The sequence below is a fragment of the Manduca sexta genome, chromosome 26 (assembly GCF_014839805.1).
Source record: "Manduca sexta isolate Smith_Timp_Sample1 chromosome 26, JHU_Msex_v1.0, whole genome shotgun sequence".
NCBI classification, from domain to species: domain Eukaryota; kingdom Metazoa; phylum Arthropoda; class Insecta; order Lepidoptera; family Sphingidae; genus Manduca; species Manduca sexta.
In genome coordinates, this window is record NC_051140.1 from 14,852,407 (window position 1) to 14,874,027 (window position 21,621).

The 21,621-nt window shown below is 33.5% G+C and overlaps 2 protein-coding genes across 2 annotated transcripts; both read left to right on the forward strand.

The window, feature by feature from the left end:
* Positions 1 to 486: 486 nt before the first annotated feature.
* On the forward strand, positions 487 to 12,437 carry LOC115455305 (histidine-rich glycoprotein). The gene is made up of 7 exons (XM_037443161.1): positions 487 to 553; positions 760 to 894; positions 1,001 to 1,167; positions 2,017 to 2,071; positions 11,484 to 11,633; positions 11,933 to 12,099; positions 12,362 to 12,437. The coding sequence occupies exons 1-7, from the start codon at positions 542 to 544 to the stop codon at positions 12,420 to 12,422; spliced, it is 747 nt and encodes a 248-aa protein (XP_037299058.1). The 5' UTR covers positions 487 to 541; the 3' UTR covers positions 12,423 to 12,437.
* A 2,972-nt stretch (positions 12,438 to 15,409) lies between these two features.
* Positions 15,410 to 20,009, forward strand: LOC115452447 (histidine-rich glycoprotein-like). The gene is made up of 8 exons (XM_037443162.1): positions 15,410 to 15,421; positions 15,550 to 15,681; positions 15,759 to 15,925; positions 16,056 to 16,109; positions 19,222 to 19,285; positions 19,405 to 19,536; positions 19,611 to 19,777; positions 19,948 to 20,009. The coding sequence occupies exons 1-8, from the start codon at positions 15,410 to 15,412 to the stop codon at positions 20,000 to 20,002; spliced, it is 783 nt and encodes a 260-aa protein (XP_037299059.1). The 3' UTR covers positions 20,003 to 20,009.
* The last annotated feature ends 1,612 nt before the right edge of the window (positions 20,010 to 21,621 follow it).

The window sequence follows — 21,621 nt, forward strand, 5'->3', positions numbered from 1 at the left end:
CCATTCTTGAAGTGGAGATGATCGCAATGGCAATTTTATTCTGTGTTCTAAAATTAACACGAGAAACCACAAGAAAAAATTAAGATAAATAAAAAATTAAGATATTATAACATCCTTATGGTAGGATGTTGTATAAGTTCCTATATCTTATACTCTATTACTAAACTTCTGCGCTATAATTAGATTACTGTAAAAAAACAGTAAAGATATTTAATAGCTACTTTCTAATTGTGCCTATTTAACATATTGCTGTATTAGAAAAACTTAAGTTTTAATTACACATTATAAATTAAATTACAAATAGGGATACTTTTTTTATTACGCAAACTATCATAACACATTGTTATAACTTTTTGTGAATACAACCATTAAGAAACTGTTACAAACGCCGCCATGTCAAACATTGAATTTAACTGCATGTAAATTGCAGTGAAACTAATCACCTTGGTCAATATATTAACAATATAAAAGTGGCGGGTTTTAGGTGACATGTATCAGTCAACCATTGAATTTGTATCAGTGCCCTATCAAATAATAGAAAATGTTCGCTAAGGTAATATTGAATTCCTTGGGCTCGATTTTTTTGTTCGGTCACGGTTGAGTAAGATGTTAATTACATCAATGGTTTATTATTATTTTTTACATACTAAATGCTCTATAATATGAAGGACAAGAATGAATTTAAGGATTAAAAAATATATTTTTTTAAAACAAGTATTTGTAAATTAAATCTTTCATTAATTTATAATTATTTTTCAGATTGTAGTAATTGTTGTCCTGTTGGGTGCTGCAGCGGCGCACCACGCGTTCTCCTCCCAGCACGTGCACAAGTACGACGGTCACCACGAGCCCGTGTACCATCACGGACACGGACACGAACACCATGACTACTACGTTAGTTCAAATTTTACTAAAATTTTAAAGTAACCTCAAGTAAATTTTAAAGTTCATTGACAATGCCGTTTCCGAGATAATTGATAACATATCTTTTCTTTTGTAGACTCACCCGAAGTACGACTTCGAGTACAAGGTGGATGACCCACACACCGGCGACCACAAGTCGCAGCACGAGTCCCGCGACGGCGACGTAGTGCACGGCTACTACTCGCTGCAGCAGCCCGACGGCTCCCTCAGGGACGTGCACTACCACGGCGACGACCACTCCGGGTATGTGGCTAAATATTTCTGAGGCCTTATCCCAGATGCCTTTTTGCAAAAAATAATGGGGTGAGATATCCGAACGATAAGACTAAATATTTCATTACCACACGTAACCAAAGCGTTAACAAATATAAAAAAGCATCGTGGCTACGGCCCCCGTACATTAATCACAAGTATAGTATAATTAACTGCTTTTAATCTTCTATATTAAACTTGACCTTAATGCTCCATTTATCAGCACTTTATTGAAAATGTATGATTACTATTATGATTCAATTATCCCGCAATCACGCAGAATGGTCCTCGATTATACGTTTTTGCTTTTATCTTTTGTTGTAACGATGTACTGTGTTAAGACATGAAACACCAGGGCATGAAGCTTTTCTATTTAAAAGTCAAGCACTGTTAATGACTTAAACTGCCTTGGTGGCGTAGTTGTAAATGTACACGGTACTAGTACGACTGCCGCGCTGAGGTCCTGGGTTCGAATCCCAGGTCGGCCCAAAAATAATTGTAACTGAGTTTTTCCGTCTTAAAAATTATTCAGTCGCAGCTCGGAGTCAGGTAGTGGGCGGTGTGATACCCCCGTGTCTCAGAAAGCACGTAAAGCCGTTGGTCCTACGTCTGGTCTCTCTCCGGTCATGTCGGATTGCCGTCTAACCGGACTATGAGAGTGAAGGAACAGAGAGTGCACCTGTGTATTGCGCACACACTTGTGCACTATAATATCTCCTGCGTACCTGGCTGATCTCCGTTGAAATTGGCCGCCGTGGTCGAAATTCGGCTAGGAGGGATTCATTCACTGTTAATGTTGTTAATGCACTTAAAAAGTTAATTATTTGAACATTGTTTCAGTTTCCACGCTGATGTCAAGCATAGCACCCACCACATTGTTCCCGTCAAGCACCATTATTATTAGGTTGATCTTTGCTTTTTATTTCTGTTATATTTTTTGTAACGTTATTTGATTATTTACGTTAAACTAATAAATTTCTTATTTCATTCAATTTCTGTGTATTAGTCCACTTACTTTATCCTATGTTCTATTTGTTTGTCCCTACCTAACACAAAATATAGCTTGCTTTATGTTATAATAAAAACAGCGATATATAAGTACTAAGTCTATGGTACTAAGAATTTCAGTAGTATAATATATTTATGCAATATGATAATATGTCGTTGACGTTATCAGTACAAATTTAATTTATTAAAGAAATAATTATATTTCTATTAAACTACTATCCCTGTAGGCTAAATTTATCATAAAACTTACTAATGTAATTGATCACGGAGTGATAAAAAAATTGGAAGAATCTTACAAAACTTAAAACAGCAAAAATATTATGATAAGCGTAAATTATATTTAATCATACATTAAATAAAGTTGTTTTTGTAGTAAAAGTATTAATCCAGAATGTATAACCATTTTCCCCAGATGGAGTGCTACACGATCATAATGATCATTACGAAATAAATAATATTATTATGTGTGCAATAATATTATACTTAGTCTATGTTATGGAAAACTATGTTTTTACTTTGTTGAGAATGATTATATGCGGAAAACTGTAATGGATCTGCTCAAACACAAAAATAAATTGCCTACCTAAGAAAAAAGAAGCAATCTATTCGGCACACCATTTTTTTACTAACGTTAAAAATATATGGGGTCATTTTGACATTGCGTTACTAAATGAAACCATATATTTATCTACTTGGAAATAACATTTTACAATAACTTACTTGAGCCATAGATGTGAAATAAAAAAGTGTAAGTTTCGAATAAAATAAATAATAATAAAAAGTAATTTTAATTTTACGCACGCTAATGTCACTACTACTCCTCTAAGAGAATTCGTCGCAGCGGCAACATCATACTTTCAGTCAGAAAAACACGCACCATTTACGCATTAAACTACAAAATGATCAAATAATCAGAAAACTAAAACCAGGGCTTTTGGTGAAAATATTATTGGATGATTTTTGCCCCTGACATTGGGGCAAACATGAAGACGAGTATGTGGTTTCATTTAGTAACGCAATGTCAAAATGACCCAGTATATCTTAGAGTTAGGTGGAATATTCAGAGTTTAAAAAAGTAATAAATAATTGTATGATAATCCTATTTACTACAATGCAAATTAAAAGTATGCGTAGTCCATACATTTAAATGATAATGGAACACCGTTTCAGTTATCGAAGAGTATTTCCATGTTACAATACTTTGAAAGTAAATTGGTTTACATGAACAATAATTTTGCCATTTTCTTTAAAAACACTGTGGTTACTATGGCTCAATAAAGTGGTGTTTGATTATCTTCTGTGATTCTCTAAGTATCGCAGGACAAAATTGCTCTATGCGATTCTAATGGAATACAAAAATTGCAGATTCCTCCTTCCGATTTACTTAACAAAAATATGATTAGGAAAAACGTTTATTTGGTTCAAAAGATAACAACAAAGTACATAAAGAAATAACACAACAGTTTGAAAACAATTTAGTGATGATGATGATGTTCGTGGTGGGTGCTAAACTTAACATCCGCGTGGAACCTGTAAATGAACAAAATATGTTAATAGAAATATAATTTAACAATTATTAATATGGATATATTAACCCACAGCAGGCTACCGTTGTGAACTAAAGCACCCTCTAGTAACAGAGGATGCCCGTTTTAACTAGTAGTATAGTATATAATATAGTGTTTATATTATTTAAAGGCTTCTATTGTATTCTCACCCTGAGTGCTTGTCAGCATGGTAGTGCACATGCCTGATGGAGCCATCAGGTTGCTTCAGCTCGTAGTAGCCCTTCACGACGTCGCCGTCGCGCTCCTCATGCTGACTATGATGGTCTTTTGTGTGATGGTCTTCAATTTTGTACTCGAAGTGGTATTTAGGATGCGTCTGGCAAAAACATTAATGACATAAAATATTATCATATGCGCAATAATATTATATTTGTATTCTTTTTCAAAATTAAAAGTTGCCTACATAGTAGTCGTGATGTTTATGATGGCCGTGTCCGTGGGTTACGACTTCATGATGACCATCATGCTTATGGACGTGTTGTGAAGAGAATGCGTGGTGGTGATCACCAGAAACAGCGACCGCCAGCACAGCCAACAGGACAATCTGCAATGTTTAATGTGTTATTAGACCTTCATTTGTAATCAAATACTGCCTATATTCTTTTTTTCGCCATTTAGTTAGTTTAGTTTAATCTAGACGCCATAGGTTAATCCAAGGCATTCAGCCATCCAATAGTAGTTAATTCTATGAATAATTCCTGACACCCGTGGCACAAGATACTCCTGCCAAGGAATTATATTCCAGAAGAAGGTTAAGTAGTCGCAAAGTGATACACTGAAATAAATTTCAAGAGTCTCACAAATTATAAAAAAAACTATAGTTTTTAATTACCTTAAGAACCATTTTTGTATTATTAACAATGAGTTCAGTGCACAACTGATACATATCACATACCACACACGACTTTTATATTGGTTACTGTTACGATCAAGGTGATTGGTTTCACTATAAATTACCTCTAAACGTATGCAATAAAGATCATTCAAATTGTGTGAAATTTTTGTATTTCGCAAAACATGGCTATATATGAACAAGTTAGTACGCTTGTTTAACATTTTTTTGAAAGGGCTGGCTTAACATTTGTGGTAGTATTACCTAATTATTTTGATACAATATCAAAGGATTTCAAGCATTTCATCTACTTTGGCTGTATGACAACATTTTATGAGGCGTACCATATTTACTATGTATGGCCACTTGTCCGATATTTATTCCTGATGAAGGAATCCTATCCTTTTCTACTTCCCACTGTCCTTATTCTACTTGAATGTCAGATTGATACCATTCGTAATTAGTTACATTCCGAAATATGTTTGGTTTATTACATGTACGACTGATTCACTGCCTGACATCAGATCTCTGATGGGGGATCCAAATTGGAGGAATCCACTAGCGAGCGCGAACGCGCTAAAAAACTTGGATTAGATATTACCCGAACTGTAAATAAAACCCAGGCTAGTCTAGCCAACTAATATACTAGGGAGTATATTAGTGTTGCATCTAAAAACCTTTAAATCGACATTCTTGTGATTTATTGATTATGTGTTAAAAGTTCGTAGCTTCTTTATGTTACAAGCAATTACGCTACACTAGAGAACTTGTTTACAGCACACTGAGATACCTCAAAATTTAAGTATCTAATATTACAGCCCTAACTTGCTTATTGTCGCAGATTCATTATGTGTTTAATGAGATCGAATAACATTTTAGAAGCCTTCCTTAAAGTCAATACAAAATTTTGAGGGTTTAAAAATACTTCCTTTTCCTACTAGGTAGGCAACTCATATTATACAGGCTCACAATTCTCTTTCTATTGAAGATGAAGTTTGCGGCGATGATCTCATTATTAAGTGACTCGTTCGCTTCTTTATCATATTTTCCCTAAAGTCATGCCTGAGTGAAAAATGTGCTCGAAAATCGTAACAATAAAAACAAGTAATCTTAATAGGCTAATGATGATGGTGGTAAATATGATGAGTCATGTGCTTTTTCAATCAATTTTCAAACATTTAAGAGTCACTGATTAATTTGTAAGGTTCTAGACTTAATAGCTTCAACTCTGCACACATCCATATACGAGTTTCATTTTTTTTTACCAGCTTTATGTCTAGATGCCTGATAAACTTCACCCGGATTTTTTATCACTGTGGTAGTGCACGTGTCTCTCCGAGCCGTCGGGGTCGTGCAGCGAGTAGTATCCCTTTACGTCGTCGTGCTCGCGCGTCTCGTGCTGGCTCTTGTGGTCTTTGGTGTGGTGATCTTCTACTTTGTACTCGAACTTGTATTTTGGGCGAGTCTACTACAGGATAATATATGTATAAAAATGATGATATAGCCCAGCGGGTTGGCAAGCTAAAGCAGCAGTAAGTAGGGCACTTAGTTCATAAAACTGTCAACAGATGAGACAGGAAAATTTTTCAAGTGCGTCGTCCTCCTTTCAGGTGAACAGAGGAGTTCGTAAGGTTGCAGGAACCCATTCGATGCGGGCCGCTTCTAACAGGTTATAGTTTAGAAATCTTTTATGTTTAGCAGTGGATTTCTAAAGGCTGAAGAGAAAGAAGAAGATGTTATAAATGTGAAAATCAATAAAAATGTAATATCAGGATCCAGTGAATATTAGGAAAAGAAATTTATTGGCTTTGTAAAGGAAACATGCAGAAAGAAATCCTAGTTATGAATAACCATATTTTTATATCTGTTAAAAGCATCTATTTACTGCTTTTTTTGTTTAAAAACTCGTAGTGGTGTTTATTACTATGTCCGTAAGACACGACCTCGTGGTGACCATCATGTTTGTCGATGTGTTCTGAGGAGAACGCATTGTGATGGTCAGCAGCAACAGCGGCCAAGAGCGCGATACACACCATCATATGTAGCAATCCGTAGAATTAAATTAGTAAACTGTGATGTGACAAATAATGCATTTTCACTACAATTTATTCCTTTGATAAAATATGTTAATAATAATAATTTAAGATTTATACGTGAAAGTACCTTCAAAGCCATTTTGTAAATATATTTTGCTAGTATGTTTCTATGAAATAGTTATAAGCTCCAAAGATTCGTGTTATGTATCATTCATGTCTTTTATATCAGTCAGTTACGAATTACGATAGGTACATGTGATTAGTCTCACTGTAAATGAACATTACGGGTAATAAATATTATATAGTAGGGAAAAACACATGAAATTTCGCAAAATATTAGTTTCAGGGACTATACTCTACTTCGTTAATCTACAAGAATTTTAAGTACGAACGCCTCAGTGGCGTAATTGTATTTTAGTACCAATGTAGTGCTGAAGTTTTGAGTTCGAACCCTGAGATGGGCCAAGTGATATTAGGATTTCCCTCTATGTATCAGGTCGGAGTTTAGAATTTGTATATATGGGAAGAAATACACACGTCGGTGCATCAGTTGCGCCCTTGCCTACGCCTTCGGGGATAAAATACGTATGTGTGTGTGAGTATCTAAGAACACATTGTCTGTATTACCATCAAGCAACAAGTGTAATAGCACGGTCTTCACCATGACTAAATTACAGCGTACCTTTTTATTAATTGTTGGAGATATTGGATCATAACACCTCATACACATAATGGTTATAAATCGAGCTGAAGTCGTCCATTTTTTTTATTAGCACGCTTTGCAACGTATTTTGTATTGAATTTAACGCGCTTCTAGTTTGCATTTAAAGCACAGCTGTCGTTAGTTTTAAATGAAAAAAATGCTGTGTGCTTAGGCGCATTCACCTAAAAATGAAAAACTGTTCAAGACATGGTGATTTAAAATTCTAAATAGTGTTACTTATATTATTATGAAGGAGTGTAGAATCAATTCCTCAGCATAAAAATCGCATGCTACCTGTCACTTAAAATGGAGGAAACAAGTGCGTACAGCTGTGTACGTATTTGAGAATCAGCGAACGTGCGATCTTAACTTAAAAACTTCATACATTACTTGCAACAATGCCAATGGCTATCTCACATGTATCATCTATTCAAGAACATTTATAGCTAACTTTGGATATATCAGCCATGTGAAGACTTATCCATAACCATTCACAACAGTAAACGGTCCCCATAGCCAAACTCGGCATGGATACATTAATTCATATGCAGTTGTGGTTTCTTACATTCTCTTCACATGTTTAGTTGTAAAAATAATATATTTTTGATTTAATTAATATGGTTTATATCAAGTACGTAAATACTTAAAAAAATAATAATAATATATATTCCTCTTCAGCCTATTAAAAATTGAAATGCACGTTAGATATGCGTGTTAAATAACTATTGTGATACTTCGTAAACTGTTTTACGAGTGTTTGAACTTTCAATCGAATAGTCATAGTGAATAAGGCACAAAAATCAGTGTTACCATCATGGAATGGTTATACTGTGTTATTAATAAAGTTTTATATTATATTGTTTTTTTTTGCTCAGCATCGGCCTGGAGTATGGAGTTTGTTCCTGATTTGTGACTTGCCAAAATATGAGACGAATTACACATGGCGAAAAGTTAGTACATTAGTTGCGCCTCCGCCTACCTGAGAATACAAGTGTGTGCATGTTTTTTTGAAAGGTGTAGGTATGTATTTGGGAATAACACAAATATAAGATATATTTCCTTGATAACGTAATTTAATATCTTAAATAATAAATAACTCATACATCACATAAAAACAGGTTACGAAAACTTAAAAATACGAATTAAATTTAAGAATCCATATTTTTCTGTTGCTTGACCTGATGCGTGCTATGTTTAACGACTGCATGAAATCTGAAAAACAAATAGTAAGTTTTAATCAATGACTAACACGTAATTTAAAAATATAATGTGATTGTGAGCTATTTTTTTTAATAACATTTTAATATTTTTTTGAACATAATAACTTTATTGTAGTTTTGTTTTCGTTACTAAATTAAATTACGTATCTATAAATAAAAAAAATGGTATAATTTATTTTAAAGTGTCATAATATCGTTTTTTATGTCGAGTGGAAACTGGTAACGTATTAGGACTATGACTACAGTGGGGACTACAGGGAGGATACAGGTTCGATTTCTAGTTCGTACAACACACTGTATAGGTTTCCTAACATAATTTGTCCATAATTGGACCGATCAGAAGGGTTAAACCCTAGATAGGCTGATAATTAATTTTGTAATGCATAAATTTCCTTTAAATAATAATTAACTCCATTAATGTTTAAATTATATCTTCTTACCCAGAATGCTTGTCAGCGTGGTACTCCACACGTCTGATATGGCCATCAGAGTCCTTAAACTCGTAGAATCCCTTCACAACGTCACCGTCGCGGGTCTCATGCTGGTTCTTGTGGTCGCCTGTGTGGTCGTCTTCTATTTTGTATTCGAAGTCGTACTTTGGATGCGCCTGTGATATATTCACCAAATTATAATGCGTATTCATATATAGATAATATAATTTTATAAACTAAATTTTAAAGCAATCAATAAATAATTTGAATATCTTAATCTAAATAAAGTGCTGCCTCAAACAGCTCCAATACCTCTTCTGTTATCAGATTAGGTTATTTGAAAAGCAATATTTAATTGAAATGGATCGAAGTCAGCAGATTTTAAGAAAATACAACTTACATGGTAATCATAATGGTGTTCGTGCCCGTGGCTATCATGATGCTGCACTTTTTCCGCGGGACCGTCATGCTTATTAACGTGTTGGGAAGAGAACGCATGCTTGGCGGAGACAAAGCCAACCAGACCAACGAGTATTACCACCTGTATGAATTATATAAAAGTTTATTCAATTATTTATTTAAATATACCCTAACCGTTGTTTAACAGTTATGAAATATTTCATTTTTTTTTTCATTTCTAAAAATGTATTTAAGATTATTTAAATTAAAACATTACGCACATATATTTATGAACGCACAATTATTATTTTTAATTCTGTAAATAAATAATAAAACGCACCTTCGAAAAAACATTCTGTAAAATTTATTTGCAGTAAACATAAGTAAGTTTGTAAATTGACTGACAATACTAGAATGAAATTTTAGTCTTTTATATTATTAAATGTAATACAAAAGCAATATTGAATTTGTTCTAAATTTTATTTGTGCCAGAAACATTTTCAGTATGTGGTATGCGGTTGCTAACGCTTACAAAACTAACAGCCATATCGCGTGCAAATCTTGTTGATCTTGCGATAGTTATGATAAATTAACATACTTTAAGAACGCGACAATATGTTGGAATATGTTTAAAAGTTTATAGAACACATAAAATATTACATTGTAATATTTCTATTCCTTATATATTTATATTCCTTTTCTTCTTAACCGTTCCCCCATTACTGAGGATCGTGACTCCTGCGTTTCGATTTATTTTATATTACCCGTAAATCATTATTATCATATTTTTTATGAAAGTCCACTACTGAACACAAGTCCTTAAAGATTTACAGATCAACTTGTTAGAAGTAGTATTTATCCAATTAGTTCTAGCGACCTGTATCTAATCGTTTTTCCACCTTATGAGTGGGCATCCAAATTTGAGCTTGCCGCAATTTTATTGTTATGAGTATAAAAACACAATGCTTGATGTCAATTTTATGGTTGCGTTATTGTTTTCTTAAACTAATGGTAGCGAACGTAATAATGATTGAGAGGTCTAGGGTTGGTCTCATATTTGATTTTAATGTCGCGTGTAATTAAGGGTAAAAATGTATAACAAGGTAGTTAATAATATATTTACATGTGTATAATATATTTTCCAGCAATCTGGTTCTGGAAATACATATATTGTGGACAATTTAAATTTACGTGATTATGTGTACGATATACCGTTTTAGAGTAGGTTATTACATCATCAATGTTGCTCTATTACTATATTATGGAACAGAAAAAATCGGACATTGTCGTTGAAAGTTCGGACCGATAAGTAGCTTTGATGCACTAATTGTATCAGTATTTAAAACGTCTATGTATACACACGTTATGTACCATTGTTAAAACCTTCTGGTAGGTATTTTCATATGAGTTCATAATATTAAATGTCTAAAATTATTAAGGATTTTGAATGGTATTTTGGAAACACATTCATTCTTTTTGTTTTCTTGTGAATGAAATTATACCGCTCAAATCATTGATTAGCATTACTATACATTAATATACATTGTACATTTCCTAGTCTTTTTCCTCAGATATTAACCTGCTCAGTCCAATTCTTTGCATAGAAGCATGATTTCTGAAATCGTACGAATTACACACGACTTCAAAATACGTTACACATACGGAAACTAATCGCAATTGTAACGATATAAAAGACTTGTCTGGTTCATGATATGTATCAGTTTTACGCTATACTTTCTCTTAGAAACAATAACAAAGTAAAAAATGGTGTACAAGGTAATTTTCTGATTCATTTAAAAAAACAATTTTTAAGGAAGTAAGAAATGTGGTTACAATGTGATTTTAAGTGTAATTTAAGTGATCAAGTATTCAATAGAAGTATTTTAAAAGTGATATATCAATAATATATTGACTACAGACTCAGTGAAAAGAAGTGGTTCCTACATTTACTTAAAAAAATTCAGCGTTTTTTTTTTTACAATGGTGAAGGAAAACTAGCAAATAGGTCGCCTGACGGTGATCGCTGCTAGCTATAAACATCAACAATACTAAAATATTAATGCGTTGTCAGCTTTTAATCCTTAATGTGTATGAAAGATTATAAAAGTGAATGTTGCAGGTGCTGGTCCTTTTGACGCTGGTGGCCGCTGTGTTTGCTGATCACCACCACGCGTTCTCCTCGCAACACATCGAGAAACATGACGGACATCACGAAGAAGTATCTTACGGACATAAAGAGAAACATCACTATGATTTCTTTGTAAGTTTTATATAATAAATGCATGGCATCATGCCTTTTCTCTTTTTCAGAGGTAGAGGAGAGTTGCCTTTAAAACCGCATCTGCATTTCGTAGGCTATTTTAGACATCAATTACAAGGGAAAGAGCCTAATGTTATTTGCTAGGTGTATTCATAGATTTCAGACTGATACTTAACGGAAAAAATCCCAATATTAATCCGACTCAAAAATTGAATACAAGACCTCAACAAGCAGTATGGCAGTTGAACCGCCAAAATACAAAGGCATGTCTGCTATATTGTATCAAAATTCTTTTATAGACTCACCCGAAATACAAGTTCGAGTACAAAGTAGAAGATCACCACACTAAGGACCACAAAAGCCAGCACGAGACGCGCGAGCACGACGACGTAAAGGGATACTACTCGCTGCACGACCCCGACGGCTCAGAGAGACACGTGCACTACCACAGCGATAAGAAATCCGGGTAAGAATAGAACAATCATAATCCAAGTTAACCTGCCTTGTAGTTTTCAAAATGGAACTAAATTGAAAAACTGTGTTACGCCAATCTCAATGTGTTTAACAGTTATAAAATATTGGAACTTAAAAAAATATTATTATAAGTTTATTGAAATCGTAATTGTTGCTGACGCTACCAATTTGATTAAGAATATTTCATATGTCGTCCTTACTCGAAATTTGATTTATTTGTTATTTTTACTATATCTTTAATATTTTCCCCGCAGTTTCCACGCCGACGTGAAACACAGCACTCACCACATCGTGCCTAAGAAGCACCATCACTAGTCTGTTATATTAAAAAATTGTGTTATTATTTTAGTATAATAGTTGTAGTTGTTATATTGTTTTCGAATAAATTTATTTTTAAACGGAAAGCTATCTATTTTTATTCCTTTATTCCATATTCTAAGTGTTGACTAGAATTATTTACTTGAACCTTACAAAAATCTATAACATCATCTGTACGACGCCAGTGCCATCTATTCAGAAATTAAGTTTAAAATTCAAATATATCCCACGGGAATAAAGTATTGAGATAATACGAACTCTATATATCAATCTAAGATATGGTCTATCCGAGTGCCAAATTTCATTCAAATTTGTTCAGCGGTTGCTGAGTTTATTTGTAACAAACATTCGAACATTTTTACAAACATATACGTATAAGACCTATATTATTCAATGTGCGTGATGAGCGTTGAGTTTAGTATAAGGAATAAGACAACCAAGTTCTTGAGATTTGACTGGGTAATTTAATATATTTGTAACACATACTACACACACATTAGATTTAATATATTTGTAACACATACTACACACACACATTAGATTTAATATATTTGTAACTCATACTACACACACATTAGATTTAATATATTTGTAACACATACTACACACACATTAGATTTAATATATTTGTAACTCATACTACACACACATTAGATTTAATATATTTGTAACACATACTACACACACACATTAGATTTAATATATTTGTAACTCATACTACACACACATTAGATTTAATATATTTGTAACACATACTACACACACACATTAGATTTAATATATTTGTAACTCATACTACACACACATTAGATTTAATATATTTGTAACACATACTACACACACATTAGATTTAATATATTTGTAACACATACTACACACACATTAGATTTAATATATTTGTAACTCATACTACACACACATTAGATTTAATATATTTGTAACACATACTACACACACACATTAGATTTAATATATTTGTAACTCATACTACACACACATTAGATTTAATATATTTGTAACACATACTACACACACACATTAGATTTAATATATTTGTAACTCATACTACACACACATTAGATTTAATATATTTGTAACACATACTACACACACACATTAGATTTAATATATTTGTAACTCATACTACACACACATTAGATTTAATATATTTGTAACACATACTACACACACACATTAGATTTAATATATTTGTAACTCATACTACACACACATTAGATTTAATATATTTGTAACACATACTACACACACACATTAGATTTAATATATTTGTAACTCATACTACACACACATTAGATTTAATATATTTGTAACACATACTACACACACATTAGATTTAATATATTTGTAACTCATACTACACACACATTAGATTTAATATATTTGTAACACATACTACACACACATTAGATTTAATATATTTGTAACACATACTACACACACATTAGATTTAATATATTTGTAACTCATACTACACACGCATTAGATTTAATATATTTGTAACACATACTACACACACATTAGATTTAATATATTTGTAACTCATACTACACACACATTAGATTTAATATATTTGTAACACATACTACACACACATTAGATTTAATATATTTGTAACACATACTACACACACATTAGATTTTTCTGCCAAATTACGCATTCCTTTATTTGCTTAAAAAGGGGTACAAAGTTTTATCTTCATGCATTAATATAAAGGTAATGCTAAAGGCCAAAATAAAATCATATTTTTTATTAATCCTTCACGCAGACACCGTCAACTGGTTGCCGGGAAATATAATAAATGAAATACTTCACTACTGTAACAGTGACATTCGCTGACACGTCTGCTGGTAGGCTACGGCTTGGCTGTGCTTCTGGCATTGCTTTACTCCATGAGCGGCGGATGCTGCTTACTATCAGGCGGATCGTTTGCTTCACCACAGAGTAGAGACTGTTTCATGATTTGGGGTATATTATTATTTATTACTGTTCTTATATTGTGGAAATAGTCTAATAGAGATTATAGTAATTCAATTTTAATATGGTTTTGTAAATAGAAATATAAAGAATAACAGTTTTAAATATCAGAATAAATATTTGAAAGAGATTTTAAGCCGATCGTGCAGCCATCGGCCCGCCGGGATTTGTCTTGTTCAATAACTACGTTTAATCTACGGCATAGTCTTGCAGAGCGAGTTAAGTTCTGCGTAGTCAGATGCACAGTATAGAGCACAGTCGTACAAAAAAGAATCATGTAACGGCCTCATTCGCTTTGTTTCTTATTACACAATGGTAATTATTAGGATTTTATTATTGAATCAATCTTTATTAACAATTACCTGCGGCTCCACTCGCGTGAAAATAGTTATTCCGGGATAAAATAACTATTAGTGAAAAAAAGCAAAATCGATTTAGTAATTTCTGAGATTAGCGCTTTCAAACAAAAAATTAAACTCGCCAGTTATATATTTTAGTTTAAATTTTAACCGATTTCCCTATTCGATAAGTGAAATAATTACGAGGGTATGTAATTATAATTGATATGGTTTAAGCCCGGCTCTTATAAAAATATCATATCAGTAAATTGATATTTAGAATCATTGTAATTACCATTATTACTTAGAATCGTATTTACTACATTCATTTTAAAGACCACCGTACATACTTATCTTATATAATTTTAAAATCCTTAGAACTACATACAGTACGCTCAACTTTACAACTTTTTTAACAATGTGCAATGTCGAGGAATGTGGCTACTTCATGTGATATAAAATTATAGTTTTTGCGAAATATACTGCACCGTTACCGACATTTTATAATTTTACAGCCTGCTATAATTAGTGTGAAATCAATAACACCTTGATAATGATTTTTAACAATATAAAAAGCGTGTGTTAGGTGAATTATGTATCAGTTCACTACTGAACCTGCTATTGTTAGCAATTGTATCAAACCTAATAAAAATGTGTCTTAAGGTAAGATACTTGGCTAAGGATACCTTCCTAGGTTTTGAAAAATCATACAGAGATTAGTTTGGGATAGGAATAGGATCCTAGTATGGTAAAAATAAAATAATTTATATTTTGTCACTTTTTTGTTCCAGATTGTGATCCTGGTAGCGCTAGTGGTCGCCGTGACTGCTGACCACCACGCCTTCTCCTCGCAGCACGTGCACAAACACGACGGACACCACGAGGTCGTGTCGCACGGACACGGGCACCACCATGATTACTACGTGAGATTAATTAATAAATAATAAAAAAATATCTTTTACATGAATACAATGTTAACAAAATATATTTTATTCGCTAGACTCATCCCAAATACCACTTCGAGTATAAGATTGAGGACCACCACACGGGCGACCACAAGAGCCAGCACGAGGAGCGCGACGGCGACTTGGTGAAGGGCTACTACGAGCTGAAGGAGCCTGACGGTCACATCAGACACGTGCACTACCACGCCGACAAGCACTCAGGGTAAGTACTTCTAGATTATAATATGATAACTGATTGTCAATGGTTACAAGTTATGAACAAATGATAAATTAAATATTTTAAAAATAATTTAAAATAACAATTAGTATTAATTGACATATTTTGTCCACAGTTTCCACGCAGACGTGAAGCACAGCACCCATCACGTCTATCACCATCACCACTAGTCTCACATTTAATAATTGTTGATTCTGTTTTTTGATTCGTTCTAGAATAATAAAATCTTTTATAAATAAATTGTTTAATTGCTCATTTTTTATAACGGTATTTAGCATACGAAAAGAAAACATAGTATGCAATTACGGTAGCACCTTAAAAGGCAATAAAAATGGTGACAATAAGTACGCAGCAAATTAGCAATCGAAAAAAGGTGACTACGAAAACTTATTATGACTACTTTTCCTTACACTTTTGAATTATAATTATATAATAAATTAATCATATGCCTCATTAAAAGTTGCTCGCGAATACGTCAACGTGAATAGCCTTTGCCGCTAAAAAATCCCAAATCACTATGGCGATCCATAGCGCCATATATACAACAGCGCCATCTTTGTAAAATTCTATTATTTCTTCGTGATGTAAAGGTTATTAGGTTGAAAAATTGCCTGTTTTTAATCCAGGACATGACATATTCGTGTTAAATTTCAAGCAAATCGATTGAGTTATTACTGCGTATACTACAAACAAATGTCCAAAAAAAAATTACAAACATGCGAATTTATAATATTAATAAAAGTAAGATAAGTATTCATTACATGGGAATAATCGTGGTTTCGACTTACTTTACTAGTGGAACGGGCTCACTAGAGTCGCGAATTCGATTCTATAGAAAAGGAAACTCGGACCAGCACAATGCCAAATAAAAATAAAGTTGATTAGTAATTTAAAAAAAATTAGGCGTTCTAAACAGATAAAATATTTTTGGTAGAGACAATAATTACATAAAATATAAATATTATGTCTTATATGGACCTCAAAGTCATTAATCGAAATCAATAATCAATGCAGAATTTTACCAGGCCTCAATTTTTTATTTCTGGAAATTTAGGTTTTGTTCAGCGCAATAAACATAAAAATAGTTTCGGCTATAAATATTTATTTCTCTTCTTTACAATAATAACAAATATATAAATGATAACAATTTGATTGGTTTAATTATAAACAATTCAATGATGGGAATAGTAGTGAGGAACGATGTGCTGCGAGTGACCCTCACGCCTTACTTCAGCGTTGAATCTGGAATTACAATATTGTGTAAGTTTCTTTAAGCGGACACAGCAACGGTCCACCACTGTACCTGGTGGTAAGTAGAGTGGATACAGATAGACGTCCACTGACGAGAGATGATTATCTCTCACCTGCCACATGGCTTATGACCCAGCAGTAGGTCTGGTATACACAGCCATCAGAGAATTAAAAGTAATAACAAATGAAAAGTTTACCCGCTGTGTTTGTCTGCTGAGTAATGAACAGTCCTGATGGTGCCGTCGGCCTCGTGCAGGCTGTACACGCCCTTCACCACATCGCCGTCGCGAGTCTCGTGCTGGTACTTCTTGTCGCCAGTGTGAGGGTCCTGAACTTTGTATTCGTACGCGTATTTGGGATGAGCCTGTATAATACGGTTATGCGGCATTTATTATCATGTCGAAAATAGTTATAGTTAGGATCGAAAGTGTCATACATAGTAATCCACGTGATGATGGTAGTGATCATTGTGTTGGTTGTAGTCTTGGTGCAGCTGGTGGTACGCAGGCGCGTGATGCAGTTGGTGAGCTGCGTGCAACACGATGTTCTGCGATGAGAAGGCGGAGCCGTGCCCGTGACCCTGACCATGACCGTACTGGGCGGCAGCGACCGCCAAAATACCTGCGATGAAGACTATCTACAATTACAAAATACGTATTTCAATTTATGATTTGTATCATAATGTTATAATATACTTATGTATGTTTATAAATTGTAGTTTTAATTTGACACTTACTTTGAAGATCATGGTGTATTGATTGTTTGTCTTTCAGAATCCGCAATGCAACTGATATTGCAAAAATCAATAATTTCTCATTATATACTCAAATAAACGGCATTGAGATAATTTTTCGCAATAAACCATTAACTTGAACCAGTTTGTTTTCATACAGTATACACTACGCAGTACGCATGTTTATAATAATATATTGTAAAAGTTTCATAACGATGACTGAGAAAATAAATAACATAGAGTTGATTATATTGAAATCCAAACATTAAGCAAGAACGAAACTTTTTTTGCTAGTTTAATATATAATCTAGTAGTGCTCTTAGACTGATACATATTTAATAGCTTTAAACGGTTTTAGAAGGGGTGTGTGATATGTATGTAGGAAGTTATTTCAATAAGAATATTGAGTACTGTCACAGCCGAATTTATGCATTCTTTATTTTCTATGAAGCTAAGACCAATTTGTTTATAAATGGTAAAATTCGAGGATACTGTTGCTTTTGTCAAAGTTACGATAATTGTGGCTATTTTAAGGCTTGTACTTTAAGTGTAAATTTTATTTATACAGTTCATAAAACAATCGCCTCCAATGAATATGTTAGTTTCCTCCTTAATTCTATTTTCTTGTATAAATTTATTTCCAAGATGAAACTTACCACGTAATCGCCCGAATGTATTCACATTAAATTTGGTGCCGATCCTGAACAGCGCTAATAAGCTGAAGCTCTGTCTAGAGAATTCTAATAAATTTATAGAAAAATATTTTTTAACATTCACAACGGTGATTAAATCATCGGATAAATTGTATTGGATGATTATTTGCAGTGTCCTAATATTGTCTATAGAAAACCTGAATAAATCTGTCAAAATGTTAGTTTTATTACTCTGCAAGTTTTATGAGGATTGAAAGATCAGTGATAGCTCCATCTCTTATCACACAATGGGAATATACATGACGAAAATTGAATGCGCTAGTTGCATCTCTGCCTACCTCTTCGGTAATAAGCGGCTGATGCGTATTGTGTGTGAAAAATTACCATTTACTGTTACATTTACTTAACTGTTTTTGATGTAATTAAAATTATTTAAAACAGTGACTAATTTAAAATATAAATTATGAGCTTTTGAAATTATTTAAAACAATGACAACTGACAATTTAAAATATTAATTAGAGCTTTTGCGAAATATGTGGCGACAGCGTTACAAACGTTGTATAATTGTTACAATTAGAGTGAAATCGTAACTACCTTGATATGAGTGTTAAACAATATAAAAGCAGTGTTTTACCTGAATATGTATCAGTTCACTGTCAAACTTGCTTATGTTAGTTAATACAAACCACAGAAATATGTATTTTAAGGTACATTAAAATTACAATGATTTTCTTTTATCTATTGCACCAAATCAATCATATAAAAAAATTATAATGGGTAAAAACTATTAAATGTAAAAAAAAAATATGATTTAATAATATTCCAGATTGTGATCCTGGTAGCGTTAGTGGTCGCCGTAACCGCTGACCACCACGCGTTCTCCTCGCAGCACGTGCACAAACACGACGGACACCACGAGGTCGTGTCGCACGGACACGGGCACCACCATGATTACTACGTATGTTTATAATTTAAATAACTAATATCATTATTCGATTAGCATTCTATTAACCTCAACAATATTTAATTCAGACTCATCCCAAATACCACTTCGAGTACAAAGTAGAGGACCATCACACTGGCGACCACAAGAGCCAGCACGAGGAGCGCGACGGCGACGTGGTGAAGGGCTACTACGAGCTGAAGGAACCTGACGGTCACATCAGGCACGTGCACTACCACGCCGACAAGCACTCAGGGTAAGTACTTATACATAATATGGAAACTAATTGTGAATTCTTACTATATACATAGTTACTGGTAACAAAATGTACGAAATTCAATATTGTTATAAACATATAGTCACCCAAATATGTTAAAAATAATTCAAAGTAACAATAAATATTTATTCATCATATTTTGTCCACAGTTTCCACGCAGACGTGAAGCACAGCACCCATCACGTCTATCACCATCACCACTAGTCTCACATTTAATAATTATTGTTGATTCTTATTTTTGATTCGTTCTAGAATAATAAATTCTTTTATAAATGAATTCTTTAATTGCCCCTAAATTTTTATGTATCAGCGTTATATGGAATGCTAAATGCATAAAAATCATTGTCTTCAGTGAAGTCAGCTCATTAAAGACATTAAAATGGTTTGAATAAATCCTCAGCAAATTATCACTTGATCAAAGATGAGTGCGAAATCCCATTATATTTAATTTTCTTTGGCACTTTGAAGAATAATAATATTCATCATTAAATGTTGTTCGCAGCTTCACAAAAAACCCTAAATTATTAGAGCGATCTATGACGCTATCTATACGACTTCGGCGCCATCTTAAAACGGATTAAAATTTAAACATTTTTACGGGAGAAAATAAATATAATAAAATTGCCTGTATGTTAATCTAGAACAACAGGGCCCTTATTCTGTATGATAGTGTAAACGCGTAACGCGGCCGTGTCATGTTATCTTCGAGAAATGTGGTGGTATTCTGTAAGCCAAATTTCTATAGTCCTAAACATGATGTATTGTGTTACGTGCATGTTACGCACTGTTAAAATAACGTGCGGGATAGAGAATAAGGCCCCAGGACTATTTGTGCCAAATGACAATTCGTGTCATCCATGTTATTCCATGTTATAAAATTTTTATTTACAAAGTACGATTGAAACGAGGAATTTGACCAAAATTTGTTTTTTTTTTTCTGAAAATAGGTTTGGTTCAGCGCAATGGAAATAAATATGGAAACAAAATTTAGAATTTATAAACATTTATTTATTTCTCACCTTTATAAAAATAACAAAATTATAAATTATAACAATTTTACTACTTTAATTATAAACATCTAGCTGACCCGACAAACGTTGTCTTAACTATGTATATAATAATAATAATATCAGCCCTGTATTATATACTTGCCCACTGCTGAGCACGGGCCTCCTCTACTACTGAGAGGGATTAGGCCTTAGTCTACCACGCTGGCCTAGTGCGGATTGGTAGACTTCACACACCCTCGAAATTCCTATAGAGAACTTCTCAGGTATGCAGGTTTCCTCACGATGTTTTCGTTCACCGTTAAAGCAAGCGATAATTCACAAAGAATACACACATATTTTTTTAGAAAAATCAGAGGTGTGTGCCCTTTGGATTTGAACCTGCGGACATTTGTCTCGGCAGACCGTTCCACAACCAACTAGGCTATCGCCACTTTTTAACTTAACTATGTATGCACGCGCGCATTTTGTCGATCGCTGACAGTTATGCAAAATTAATATTGTCGTTAAGTTTTCTTAAATTTTCTTTTTCTTTATAGTGATGGGAATCGCAATGAGGTATGTGTGAGCAGTGTGACCCTCACGCCTTATTTCAGCGTTGAATCTGGAGTTAAAATATGTATTTTTTGTTATACGGACACAACAAAGTTAGACTACTGCACCTAATGGTAAGTAGAATGAGATCCAGAAAGAATGTCGACTAGTGGAAATGATTATTCCTCACCAATGCAGCCGCGTGGCCTCGTGGCCGCGCAAAGAATTATAGGCGGTATACACAGTCGCAATAGAATTAAACGTAATAACAAATAAAATTTT

Bases quoted from the DNA above. Each gene is read 5' to 3' on its own strand.
- LOC115455305 (XM_037443161.1), top strand. The intron at 2,072-11,483 runs TATTATTAGGTT...TTATAAAAGTGA, and splicing joins TTGTTCCCGTCAAGCACCAT to ATGTTGCAGGTGCTGGTCCT. The intron at 11,634-11,932 runs GTAAGTTTTATA...ATTCTTTTATAG, and splicing joins AACATCACTATGATTTCTTT to ACTCACCCGAAATACAAGTT.
- LOC115452447 (XM_037443162.1), top strand. The intron at 15,926-16,055 runs GTAAGTACTTCT...TTTTGTCCACAG, and splicing joins CACGCCGACAAGCACTCAGG to TTTCCACGCAGACGTGAAGC. The intron at 19,286-19,404 runs GTACATTAAAAT...ATAATATTCCAG, and splicing joins ACAGAAATATGTATTTTAAG to ATTGTGATCCTGGTAGCGTT.